Source organism: Trichechus manatus, unplaced genomic scaffold (assembly GCF_000243295.1).
Source record: "Trichechus manatus latirostris isolate Lorelei unplaced genomic scaffold, TriManLat1.0 scaffold00173, whole genome shotgun sequence".
NCBI classification, from domain to species: Eukaryota; Metazoa; Chordata; class Mammalia; order Sirenia; family Trichechidae; genus Trichechus; species Trichechus manatus.
The window spans coordinates 2,082,621-2,096,616 of NW_004444109.1; the positions used below are offsets into that span (position 1 = coordinate 2,082,621).

General features: G+C 35.2%; 1 protein-coding gene across 2 annotated transcripts in view; it reads left to right on the plus strand.

The window, feature by feature from the left end:
- DIAPH3 (diaphanous related formin 3) overlaps positions 1 to 13,996 on the plus strand; it is a 516,843-nt gene that overhangs the window by 375,209 nt on the left and 127,638 nt on the right. For both annotated transcript variants that reach the window (XM_004386838.2, XM_004386839.2), the window contains 2 exons: positions 9,211 to 9,306; positions 9,792 to 9,851. In XM_004386838.2, coding sequence (XP_004386895.1) covers positions 9,211 to 9,306; positions 9,792 to 9,851 — 156 coding nt within the window. The remainder of the gene's footprint in view (positions 1 to 9,210; positions 9,307 to 9,791; positions 9,852 to 13,996) is intronic.

Genomic DNA, 13,996 nt, shown 5'->3' on the forward strand with positions numbered 1-13,996 from the left:
TTTTTTTTTTTTTTTAAATGCAAGTGTCTACTTAATGCAACTAAACTAAGTTTTTGCTGTAATATTTATAACATCATGATGAATTCATCCATTGATTGTATGATTACTTTTAAATGTGCTTTCTGAAACCCATTGCTATCAAGTCAATTCCGACTCATAGTGACCCCATAGGACAGAGTAGAACAGCCGCATAGGGTTTCCAAGGAGCACCTGGTGGATTCAAACTGCCGACCTTTTGGTTAGCAGCCGAACTCTTAACCAGTGCCCCACCAGGGTTTCCAAATGTGCTTTAAGTATGTTTATATTCCGGAAATGTTTGTGCCCTTTTTATTTGGGTGGAGAATTAAATGAGCAGAGAAGTTACTTTTTCTGTTTTCTGGAATTTTACTAATTGTTTACATTGGTTTTGAAAATGCAAGAATTTTATTAAAAAGATTCCAGAAAAAGGTAAATTAGATATCTTTATGAGTTGAACTAAATGACTATAATGCAAAAATCATTTTCTTACAATAGAATATAAATCATAAGAAATTTAGAAATTAAAAGTGATAACAATGCAATATGATTTGTTACCATATATTTCGATTGTCACTTTTTCCTGGTTGTTTGTATAATTAAAATGGGACCTGGCTTTATGTATTTCCAATAATGGATTTTTTTTAAGGACTTGAGCATTCATATGAGAGTAATCTTTTATTTTACAGATGGCATCCTTATAACTCTGTTTACTATGGGCCTGAGAGATTTAGATTCAGATTTGAATACAGTGTTATAAAGAGTATAATAATTACATTTTACACAGAGAGATGTATCTGTAAAATATTTTGTCACTTAAGTTTTGAAAATAGAGCCTTATATTTTATCCAGAGCAACTAAAAGAATGGCCTTATAGATGAAGACGAATGAGGATTTAAGCCCAGTAATTTGACTTCTTGACTTTGTTCTTAACTGTTCTATTTTAAGAAAAGACTTCCTTCTTTGTAAAATTTTTTTTTTCCTTCTGAACTTATAACAGTAAATATACTTAAGTTGTGCAAATAATGAAGAATAAGGGAGAAAAAAACTGAAATAGTAAACTACTGGCCTTATTTTTTCTTAAGATTCCACTTGTTACGGTTGAGTCAGTCATTTAATTGCAGTATAAATGAGAACTATATTTAATTATCATTTCATCAGTTAAATTCCAATGAAAATTGACTGTCTAACTCCCTTGACTCAAAGTTTTCAATTTCACGTTTGGATTAAGACACGTTCAAAGACTTTGTTTTATGTTTTTCCTATCTTTTTACTGTCTGGTTTAAGTAGAATTTTGAGCTTTGTTCTAGATAGTTAATGAATGAAATAGATTACCAAGTAAAGCCATATAATCTATTTCCCAGAAGATCTGTAACCGGCAGCATAGAACAATAATTCATGTAATTATGGTAGGGCACCTGTCTTGTGTTTTAGAAAGAGTCAGGTTAAACTATGAGCCTATGAATTTTGTGCATCAGCTACACACTTTCAATGGTTCTCTGTGGAAAGTGAGTTTTCCTTCCCTATCCCCACTCCAGATTCCAGGCTGCAATTCTTATATCACTTATTACTACTAGAATCATATAAAATGTGGTGAGACTTAAAGAAAGTACAACAGGAGTCAGTGGGGAGCAAAAAGGGAAGCTATAATGTCCATGCAGTGTAAATCCAATAGAAAATCTCACAGGTTGAGAAGTCATTTCTTCCTAAAATCTCCTTAAATATTAGTTTGCTCTTATGGCATACCTTCAGCCATCTTTTCTTATCACTCACACATTCTCCCTAGGAGAACTCATGCTCTACTATGATACCAAAAACCACAACAAAGGTTTAACCATTCGGTGGTGGAATTATTGCCTTCCCTGTGGGAGACCTGGGTTTGATTCTTGGCCAGCGCACCTCATGTGTAGCTGCTACCTATCTGCAGTGGAGACTTGCATGTTGCTATGATGCTGAACAGATTTCAGTGGAGCTTCCAAACTAAGATGGGCTAGGAAGAAAGGCTTGACAATATACTTCTGAAAAATCAGTGAAAACCCTATGGATCACAACAGTCCAGTCCCGTTGTGTGTGAGATCACCATGAGTTAAGGGCCAATGATACAGCAGCTAACAATGACAATATGTGCCAGGCACTCTGCTGAGCATTTTGTATCATTTACTGCCTTTAATCATCTCAATAACTTTGTGAAGGAGAAGCTATTATTATTTACATTTTAAAACTGAGGAGAGAAAATGATTAGGAAGGTTAAGTAACTTGCCCAGAGTCACACTGATTGGAAATTGGAAAGCCAGTACTGAAGTCTAAGTTGTCTGAATTCAGAACTTGTGTTTTCTACCACTTCACTGGGCTCGTACTCATTTTCATAGCTTCAACTACAACCCATATGCTTCTAACTCTTAAATATATTAGTATAACCAAATCCTGTCCCCCAAGTTTTAAACTTGTGAATCCATTAGCCTGCTGGACGTCTTTAATCCCCTACACTTGGATATCTCATGAGCATCTTAAGATATCCAAAGTTGAACTCTCTAGGCTCAGCACATTCTACTGGCCTACAAAGATGATTCAGTACTTGGTGAATGGTATCAACATACATCTAGTTGACCAAGCAACACAGTTGCAAGTCATCCTCAACTCTTTTTTAATATATCCAAGCAGACCAAGATTTTTCTATTCTGCTTCCTTTCTCTTTTTCGTTTTTGCCACTGACGTTCCTTAGTAGGGCCCTGCAATCACATTTTCCCTAGATTTAAATCACTAAAGCTTCCTCTCCTGATTTCCCTTGCCCTCAGTCTTACCTGTCCTCAGAGTGGTCTTTCTAAAGTGGAAATTTGATTATATTACCCCTTAGTTTGTAACAAATCAATGACTCCCTTAAAGATAAAAGCCAAACTCCATAGCATGGTATAGGTAGTTTTGCCGAGTTGGCCCCTGCCTGCCATCTCAGCCTCACCTCTAAGCACTCCCCCATTGGTACTCTGCTCTCCAGTCTTACTCGTATTTGAGTTCTCCTAATCATTTCATGCCCCTCCAGAAGTCAGGCCTTGGACATGCAGTCTGACAGTTCTAGTGGGGCCCATTCTCTTCCAGTAGCTCAGGAAAACTTAAAGCCATTCTTTAAGTCTCAGGTATCCAAGAAACCTTCTATGACTATTGTCCCTTTGACCCATATCAAGTGGCCTCCTGGGCTGGATATGGATATCTCTGTCTTAATGTTTGGAGGTTTGGTGGCACAGTGGTTAAGAGCTTGGCTGCTAACCAGAAGGTCAGCAGTTCAAATCCACCACTTCTTGAAAACCCTATGGGGCAGTTCTACTCTGCCCTATAGGGTCTCTAAGACTTGGAATTGACTCAATGGCAACGAGTATCTTAATATTCACTGTGTTATGGTGGACCATTTGTTACCTGTCTTTCTTCCCTCTTTGGAGGTAAGCACATTTTGGACAAGAGCCACCCTCTTCCTTCCACTTCTCTTCTTCAGTCTTCTCTTTTTCCTTTAGGGTTTTGTTGTTGTTGTTTTGTATTTATCAATATATTGTATGCAAATAACTAAACAAAATATAACAGGCTTATAGTATAATAAAATATATTCTCTCTCACTACTCTCAACCCCCACCCACTTTCCAGAGGCAATCATTTTTAGTTCTGTCTTCTGTTGTTTACCTCTTCTGTATGTCTAAATAATAGACTGATATTTATCAATTTATTAATTGTAGACACTGGTGAGTTACTAATAAATGGTTGAAGATTTAGTTCCCTTATGCCCTTTCTCCATTATACTCTCTTCTTATGCTCTTCCTCCTTTACCCCTGCTGTCTTCTCATTATATGATATCACAATTATGATCCAAATAATAACCAGTGTTTATAATATTACAACTATGTAAATATTCCTCACCCCTTCAGTTAGTACTTAATGATTGTTTCCTATTAGATAGCTTTGCTATTTCTTGGTTAAAATATTTTGCTATTAATTGGCTTAATATTTGTGTATACCTGTCACTGTTTATCCATAGTCTCTAACAGGTCTGTGAAATAATCAACATTAATTTTTGCAGATGGTACAACACACCTGATATGCCTATAGTTTTTGGCTGCTGCTCTCTCCTGTAACCTTTTTTCCTCCCCTGTGATCTGAACTGGCTGCTCTGGGCCGGGGCCCGGTGTCATCCTGCAAATTCGTTTTGACTCTCTTATGTTGCTTCCTCATGCTCTGTGTCTCATGTTTTCCTTTTTCCTCATTTATTTTGAAAAGCACACCTTCCAGTAGCTTTCTAAGAAAGGGGACATGAAAGATTTATATTTTTTTGACTTGCAAACCTGAAAATGTCTATTTTCTATCCTCATCTTATTAGAAGCATAAAAATTTCTTCACTGACAATAATTTCTCTTCAAAATATGGGGGCCATTTCTTCCCTGTCTTCTGGAATCTAGCGTTGCTGTTGAGAAATTCTGTTCTATTCTGATTCCTTTCCTTTGTATGCAGCCTAATTTTGTTTGTTGGCTTGTTTTTAATTTTATGGAACCTTTTAGGATCTTCTTTTTATCCTTCGTTTTCTGAAATCTCAGTGTTATACATTGATGTTAGGAAAATAGAATAAAGGAAAGAATTCCTACCAGATAACTCACTTATATTTTTTTTGTCCTGCCATTTATATTTTGGTAGTTCCCAAGATCCTATGTCTCCTGAGTTCAGACATACGGACTTCCAGAGTGCCACTATCACCTATGAGGCAAGAATAAAGCCTTAACTTGACATTTCTAGGACTTTCCTCAGGGTCTGGCCCAATAGTGCTAAATGACCCTTTTTTGTACTGTGGAAATGATTTCTAAAAGTATTACCCTTTTGTTTGTTTGTTTGAGTTTGAGGCCAGAATTTCCAGCTGACTTCCAGAATTTATCTGGTGTTCCCTCCTAGCACCTTGCACTCTCACATGTCCAAAATGAAACTCATTATCTTCTCCAGCCTTTGTCCCCTACCAAAATCAACATTATTAATAATTTCCCCCCGTATTTTCTGTTCCTCCAGTCGCAGACCAGAGGCTTCCAACACCTGAGTCCGTCCTTAGCACTGCTACCCGCAGCCTGTCTCCACCTCCTACTGATTTTGCTTTAGAAATATCTACAACTCTCTCTAATCCATTTCACTTGACACTATGCGGTTCTTAAAAATACCATTTACAAGTTAAACAAAGTGAAATGCTAGTCAGACATAGAAAGGCTTTGACTATTGCAGTTAGACTATTTATTTAAAAGAGTTTTCACAGCAGGAGAGAGGCTATAAATATTTTGAATATAAATTGACTTGTAGTTAGAGAAATTGAAATCTAGTCCAAGCTAAAAAATGTCTAATTTTTATTTCTCTGGTTTAAATCAGAATAATATAAATATGGATTATTTAAACACCTTATTATACCTCATCTTTTGTTTTTATTCTTAACTTTTGGCTTTGTACCTGCTAATGTTTCTGCCCAGGAATGCTATTCCCTCCCTAGTTCCTGCCACAGTTAACTCCATACTTATCACACTTTTCTACTTCTTGAGAACAGAAAACATTTCTTGTTAATCCTTAGGGCCTAGGTAGCCTCAGTACCTAATAATGTCCTGACACGTAGTAGGCCCACAGTAAACATGTACTGAATGAATGTTCTAGATGGATTTTTAACATTTGAAATGACACCTTCATTCTATGTTCTTAAATTACACATTGATTTTATTTCAATAGTCTACTTGTACTTCAAGTCAGAATTTCCCATAGAAATAATGTTATACATGATTATGCCCTGAATGAAAGATAATCAAATATTCTGTAAAAATCTTATTTAATTTGTAATATATCTGAAGCAGTACTTGAAACATTTACTAATAAATAGATATTTCATAAACTTACTATAGTTGACTATAGAATCCATTTATATTTATTTCCCTACATTTTTATATCACTAAACAATTTACCAAGTGCTTTCATTTGTATTTTGGATGTATTTTCATTTGTATTTGTAAATGGATGTATGAGACAAGGGAAAAGGAAGGTGTGCTGTTTACATTGGTGATGGGAATATATTCCCACAACTTTGCTGCTCTCCTGTCTGTATATGGCCACCATGGTTAGTCCTTCCAACTGACTACATTAGTGCCTCATTTATTAATTTAGTCAACATGTATGTATTGAACACCTGTGTAATACTAATATTTTTCTAAGTGCTACAAATAAATGAAAACCACAATCCTTGCCTTCAGTGAGCTCATAGCCTAGTGGTAAAAACAGTCAGGAAAACAATATAATATTGTAAAGGGTTTATTGTTACATCTAACACTTGCCATTGGGATACAGAGGGGCTCCTGATTTAGTCCAAGTTGGTCACGGAAGGATTTTCAGTTCTATGTCTTTAAGGAGAAGTAGGAGTTAGCTTGGTGAAGAAAGTGGGAGGATATTCTGTGTAGAGAAAAGCAAATTCAAAGGCATGGAGGAGAGTACATGAACTACGTAAATTGTTCAATCTGTCTTATGAGAACAAAGGGATTATCCTACCTAACCATAATATAATTCTCACACTCAGGAAACAATATTGGTATAATTATCTAATATCCAATCCATATTAAAATTTCCTCAATTATCCCAATAATGTCATTTATAACTTTTTTACAATCCAGGAGCTGATCAAGCAGAGTGTGTTACATTTAGATGTCTCTTTAGTCTCCTTTAATCTAGAAACTTTCCTCAGCCTTTTTTCTCTCTCTCTTTTCCTCTCCTTCTCTCTCCTTCTCCCTCTCTCAGTCTGCCATGATATTGATAGTTTTTAAAACCCAGCCCACTTGTTGCACAGAATGTGCCTCATTTTGAATTTATATGATTGTTTCCTTGCAGTTAGATTCAGGTTAAATATTTTTGTGTAAAGTACTACATAGGTTATGCTGTGTTGTTCTCAGTGCATCACTTCAGGATGCAATTGATTTTTTGTTGTTGTTGTTTTGTTTTGTTTTGTTTTCAGTGTATGATAATCCATTCCCACCTATTTAATGTTCAGATTGTCCTAAAGTTAGCCAAGATAACCTTTTGTTCTGGCTCCTCTGCCCTTTTCACACATCTCTATCTGTTTTGGAGCACTTATTTTCTGGCACAAGAATATGTTTTTGACTTATTTTGTACTTTCTCTTTTGTACTGTATTTTGTACTTTCTCCCTAGCCTCAGAATGAGTCATTTCTCCAAGTGCTCTGGTTCCTTTTAGTGAGTAATGATATGTAGAAACCAAGATCTGAGGGCTAGGTGTGCTCATTGCTACTACAGTGTCATTGTTTCTGGACTTTTTTGGTATACAAAGCTAGGAATGTTTTTGTTTTTGTTTTTTTTTTAAACCTTAAGCTCATATTGATATCTTTGAGTCCAGTTCAATACTTTATGATTCTTCCTGTCTTTCCCCTATTCCGTATTTATATTCCCTTTTCCCACAATGAGTACGATGTTGCTAGCAACAACAGTGTATTTACCCATCCGCTCAGTCTTACAATACGCACATAACAGATTCAGAATCACTAAATCAATACCACTACCACAACGAACTTACTAAGGAAAGTTCAAATTTTCTTTGTAGTTCTTTTTTTCCTTAAGGTGTAGGCCATTAAGGAGGTTTAAAAGTTTCTTGGATTAATTCTGTTTTTACCCCTTCTTTACGGTTAATGTTTCTAACAGGATATACAGGTTCATTTGTTTCTATTTAATTTCAACTTTAGGGTATTTGTTGTTTTTGTTTTTTCTGTTCTTATGCTTGCTTTTTAAGATTTTAGCTTTTTTAAATGTTTCCTTTTACTAATGAAATAGATTGCTACCTTAAATGTTTGGTATTACCTGGAGTTCTTTCTAGGAAACATACTGTTGAATTTGGGTGCACATTTTCAAAGACAGCTAGATAGTATTACTACTCATTAAAGTATCTGAAATATTTATTGTATTTTAATTGAAATAGCCATCAAACCACTTTAGAGTTAAATTTACATGTAAATCAACAGCCTCCAAAAACTCTATTTCTTACCCACCTTTACTTGATAACACTATAAGATTTAGTACTTTTATAAACATATGAAACAGAACAGATGGAAACAGGCTTGATGTGTATTTATATTTAAATATCTTTTTATAAACTATAAATAAGTTTACTGCATTCATTTGTCAACTGTTCTGTATAAAGGGATTGCATCTCAAAAAAGGAAACAAAAGAAATAAAAATTCCAGAGGAAACTAGTTTTTCGTTATTTTGGACATAACTATGTAATAGACCTATAATTTAATAGGAATGTGTGCAAATAACCTCTTTGTGTGGGGCAAAAAAAAAAAAAAATTCTTGGAGTTTCCTTAAATTTGTGTTAGCTCAGTAGTTTCTTTGGAACTTCATTTTCCACTTCATTTCAATAATATTTAGCATTGATGACTATAAATAGCCATGAATATTATAAGAATAATCTATTATTTGTAAAGATAACTGCCTATATAACCCATCCTTCATTAATTATATACAAAATATCAATTTAATTAATAATGGGATGCAGTCCTTTAGATTTTTGAGAGCCTCTTTTGTTTTATTTTTTAATATGAAAGACAAACTTTTCATATATCCTGCCAAAGTTTGTAGTAATTGTTCTGTGTCACCTTAAGTCATGGGACGATTATTCTCTCTGATATGAAAAATCAGTTGTTGAGAGCATGTTCACAAAAGTTAGCGTGGAAATGTAATGTTCTACAATCAGTTCAGACAGCAGAATCTCAATAGCAAAAACAAAAACACTCTCCAACACCTGGCTGATGTTAGAATAGAAGCTGATGCCTTGAAAATAACCCATTTCTTCAAGGGAAATGTGATTTATGATAACCTGAGATGCAGATGTGACTAGAACCACATTCCACTTAAAGTTATTGTGCTTCTGGACTATAAAAGCAGTACTCTGAAGTGAATCAGTGGAACTGGGTCCTCTTTAGTGGACAGTAACACAGGCACTAATGAGACAGATTTCATTAAAAGGCAGTTGATTTATGAGAGAGTTAAAGTCCTATTTCATTTTGAAATTGCTGATTTAGTCCTGGCACCCAATTTTTTCTCCCCCCACCATCAATATCACCATCACCAGTTTCTGTGTTTGCTTTGACATTGCTATGGTAACACTGAGGGCTGATGGAATTCCCTGCATCTCTTTTCACAGAGGGTGATGAGACAGGAGTGATGGATAGTCTGCTGGAGGCCCTGCAATCGGGGGCTGCCTTCCGCGACCGAAGAAAAAGGACACCGAAGCCGAAAGGTGAATACTAGTTTCATGTTACTTTCTAGGGAACTACCACAAAGAAGAAACCTTTTTTCAAAAAAAATTTTTTAAGTGATGTGTCAAGAATGCAGTGCTGTGGGCAACAACTGTTCAGGAGTTTTAGAAGTTTGTTTAATCCCTCCGTTGCAATGATAAGTGTCATCAGTTGCCCGATGTCAGCAGCACATAAACAAATCAACGCACTGCACCTAGAAAATCCTGATTAGTGTCACAAGTCTCATTTATATAACCGCGTGTACCATATCCCTGTGGAGTTTACAGTAGCATAATTAAATGGGAAGTAAAAGTAATAACATACACTGCTTCAAGTTTTTCAGAGTATTGAAGCATTACTATTCTAAGTATTAAGTTTTCTAGAAATACTTAACTTTGGAAAAAGTCTACCTAATATGATTATACTTCTCGAGATAAACAGACCTCTGTATTAAGTTTCTTCTTTTATTTATTTATTTTCTTAACAGATATTCGGCAGAGTCTCAGTCCGATCTCTCAGAGGCCTGTTCTGAAAGTTTGTAACCATGGTAATAAACTGTATTCCTAAATTGCACATTCTTTTTATCTTCTTATCCTGTTGATCTGTGATTTTAGCAGGCTGCCATAAAGTTCTCAGGTGTCAGTATAACTAAAATAGTAAAATTGTGTGGATGTGCATATTTGCTATGAGGTTGTGTACTCATGTTTCCTATCCTTACATTATTATCTTGAGGTGATGTCTTAGGTTCTTCTTTCATATCTTGAATAATTTTTATTATTATTATTATTATTATTTTAAGTTACCTTGACACATTTCGGAGCCTGTGTGGCACAGTGGGTAAGAGCTCAGCTGCTAACCAAAAGGTCAGCAGTTGGAATCCACCAGCCGCTCCTTGGAAACCCTACAGGGCAGTTCTACTCTGTCCTGTAGGTTTGCTATGAGGCAGAATCGACTCGATCGCAACGGGTGACACATTTCTGATCAATGTTGCCTAATGCACCCTCTCAAAAGCAATGTGCACTCGTAATGCTATTTTAAATAATGGATTTACTTTATATCAAGATACAATTTAAAATATTGAACCTATTAACCTATTTTCCCTACTACAGTTTGAAATATTTTGACAGCGCTTTGGCAAAATCGTAAATACAGGTGGGCTTCATGTGATACTATTGTGGATGGATGTGATAAAATTACTAAAAAGAAGATGAATTTACAATCGAGAAAAAAATTATTATGGGCTCTGATAATTACTTCAGACTGACTCTTCAGAAATCCCTGACTAACTGCTACCTGCCTAACCTCATGTAGGCTTCCTCCTCTGTTCAGGGTGCCATTTCATGTTGATTGGGCCTTATTTACTTTGACTCCCTTCTTCTCAATGTTCCATGTTGTGGAGTTCTGCTTACCTTGCATAGTCAGAGCACATTTGTCCATTCTGATTGCTATTTATTCAGAATGAGATTGTCATCAAATTTGCCATGTATTTAAAAGGAAAAATACTTGGTAAATTTCATTCAAGAGTTTTTGGTGGTGCTAATGAGTTAAATTCTAGAAGTCCTAAAGTGTGACTCAATAGAGAAATGTGCCAAATCTCTAGGGTAGCCTAAAAAATTTTGAAGTAATGATTTCTCTACAGCTGCATGGATCCCAGCTGACCAAGGTAAGGTATATATCTGAAAAACAAGGGAAAAAAAAAAAAAAAACCCACTGCTTGTTGAGTCAATTCCAACTCACAGCAACCCTGTAGGACAGAGTAGAACTGCCCCATAGGGTTTCAAACTCTGTAAATATTCATGGAAGCAGGCTGCCACATCTTTCTCCCGTGGAGCAACTGGTGGGTTTGAACTGCCAACCTTTCAGTTAGTGGCCAAGCACTTAACCACTGTGCCACCAGGGTTCCTAAGGTCTGTATACTAGGTGCTTAGAAAATGAGAAAAAACAAAATTTTATAGCAGAATTTTAAATAGGCCTTTTGACTCCTTCCACCACTAAGTTATGTTATTGTTTTTGTTTTACGTTTCCTTACTGTAACAATAGAAAGAAGAGTTGGGGTAAGTCAGAGAAATTCAGTGTAGATAATTAAGTAATTCCCAACTTTAGGTTTAAGATTTAGAGCCATTGTGATATACTAAATCATAGCAAAAAGGTAAATGATAAGAGCTTTCCTGGACCTCAGAGATCTTTTATCTTGTTGATGAGTAAATGGAGACCCAGAAAGTCTGAAAATTCCCCAAGAGTACAGAGCTAGTGTCACAATCGTGAACATAATACCGTTCTGATTCCCATTACATTTCTTTTTGGGTTATGCATAGGGATTTACATTATTTTTTATTAATAATAAATTGTATAAATAACCAACTCAAAATAAAGAAAAGAACCATAGCCAAACACAATGATTGTGATACGATTATAATGGTATACATACACTCATGGTATTTAAAATAAATATTTTAGGTATTATCTGGGGACAATTATTTAAGGTAAATTTGCTCACTGACTTTGGGGAACCCAGTCCTTCTGTAACTACAATGTTGGTAACCCAAACCAAAGCCCACTGCCCAGTCAATTCCAACTCATAGCAACCCCACAGGGTTTCCAGGGCTGCTTCTGTACAGAAGCCGACTGCCACATCTTTCTCTCAAAGAGCCATTGGTGGTTTCGTACTGCAGACCTTTCAGTTAGCAATTGATCGTTGTAACCACTCGCCACCAGGCCTCCTTACAATGTTAGTAAAGTAAGCTATAATGACTCCACTATAGATACTTATAAACTGTGATGTTTCTGACATTATAGAAAAGCAGATGAGCACTGCTTTTCTATCTTTTCTAAAGTTGGTATGTGCTGTCTTAAGTTCTTAGGCTATTGTGATAATTGAGCTAGTAGATTGTACAGCAAGACATATCACGAAGATCAAATTCTCTTTTCTAATATAAATCTAATGGGCTAAAGCAACTTTAAAAATTATTTTCTGTTGATATATCTGTTATGCTTCCTTTTGCATTTCTAACCACAATCCAAATAATGAAATTGATCTTTAGGAGCTGTATATATAAAAACAGATTTACTAGACTAGACTTTGAAAAATGCAGGATTCATTTAAGGCAATTTTCTTCACTGCGAAAAGGATCATGGTCATTTTTAGAGTAAAATGATACATCAAAGTTCAATTTTGTAATCTTATTTCTAAAAATTACTTAGTGTTTTCTTCAAAAATACTAGCCTTACAACTGAACCATGTGCTAGAAATATAACGTTGAACCTATTTTACTTTATTAACTTATTTTCATGTACTTCAAAGATAGTTAATTTACATTTTCTAAAAGTATACATTAGTTGATAACGATTTTATTATCTATTTTTAACTGAGTTCGAAGATTTTCCACAATTATTTTAAGTTTGTTTACTTCCCAAGTAAAATAATGGTGATAATAATAATATGCTTATGTTTACTGAGTGCTCCCTAAATGCCAAGCACTGTAATAACTATTTGAAGTATACCATCTTATTTAATCTTCTTAGTAATCCTATCAGGTAGTCAATATTCTTATTTCCATTTCATAGCTGAAAAAAATCAAGGATTAAACAACTTAACTACCTTCCTTAAGGTCATGCAACCAAGTTTCAAACCTGGGCCTTTCTGCTTCAGAGTCCGATTTTTAACTCCTCTGCCATACTGGTCTCTAAACGCAACTGCTTGAATCAATGTCTAATCCCCTTGCCATCCATGAGCCACGTGTGTACACTTTTCACTTGTGACGTGAGGTTGAACTGTTGCGATACAGCCTCTCAGGTTTTCTAGCCTCTGGTGTTCCTCACCTCTTGTCCCCAGATTTAACCACTAGATAGCACTGTTTTCCTATCCTGAGGCTTGGACTACAGGGATATACCATTTTCTGGAACTAATTATGACCACTTTTGAGTTAAGAAAGAGTGGTTACTTTTTTAATTTTTCCTTTTTTAAATAAACTATTAAACATCTATATTGATTTTAGTAAACTTATACTCTGTTAGATCACAGAAGATTTAGGAAAAAGATACCTATATATGTGTGTGTATGTATATATGTATATATGTGTGTGTGTATATGTATATATATCCAACTTAGGTGGGGTTCCATTCCTACAACTCTGTTGTAAGTTGGTTCTGACATAAGTCGAATACCAGGTGATGGCTTGCTATATGAAAGTGTTTTGAACAGTGAATCATAAAATTGAACATCTGCGAAGTGAACATCTGAGAATGATAACCTTAGCAAATTATGCACTACAACTTTGTATATAGTACATATTACTAACAATCAGATGTACAAAGAAAATTAAACATCAACAGTCTAAGTACAGTTCTTCATAACTCAAATCTGTCTTAAGTTGGGGACTACCTGTATATATACCCAAAGCCCAAATTTAACTTTATTAGCTTTATTTTTAACCTTTCATTATCTGTGTATTTGAGTGTGCCTTTTTAAATCATAGCTATAGTCCCATGCTTCTTAGTTTTTGTTTTTTGTTTTTTTTTTAAATATCATTTTTGTATGTCAAAATCAGTAAATCCTGGTAAAGTATCCTCTGGGATTTGGGAGCTAAAATTTCCTAATACATGTTTTGGGAAGCGGGGTAAGTGTTCGTTCATAACTGCAGTTTGTACGTAAGTCGGACGTTTTTAACCCAGTGACTGCCTGTACTGACAGCT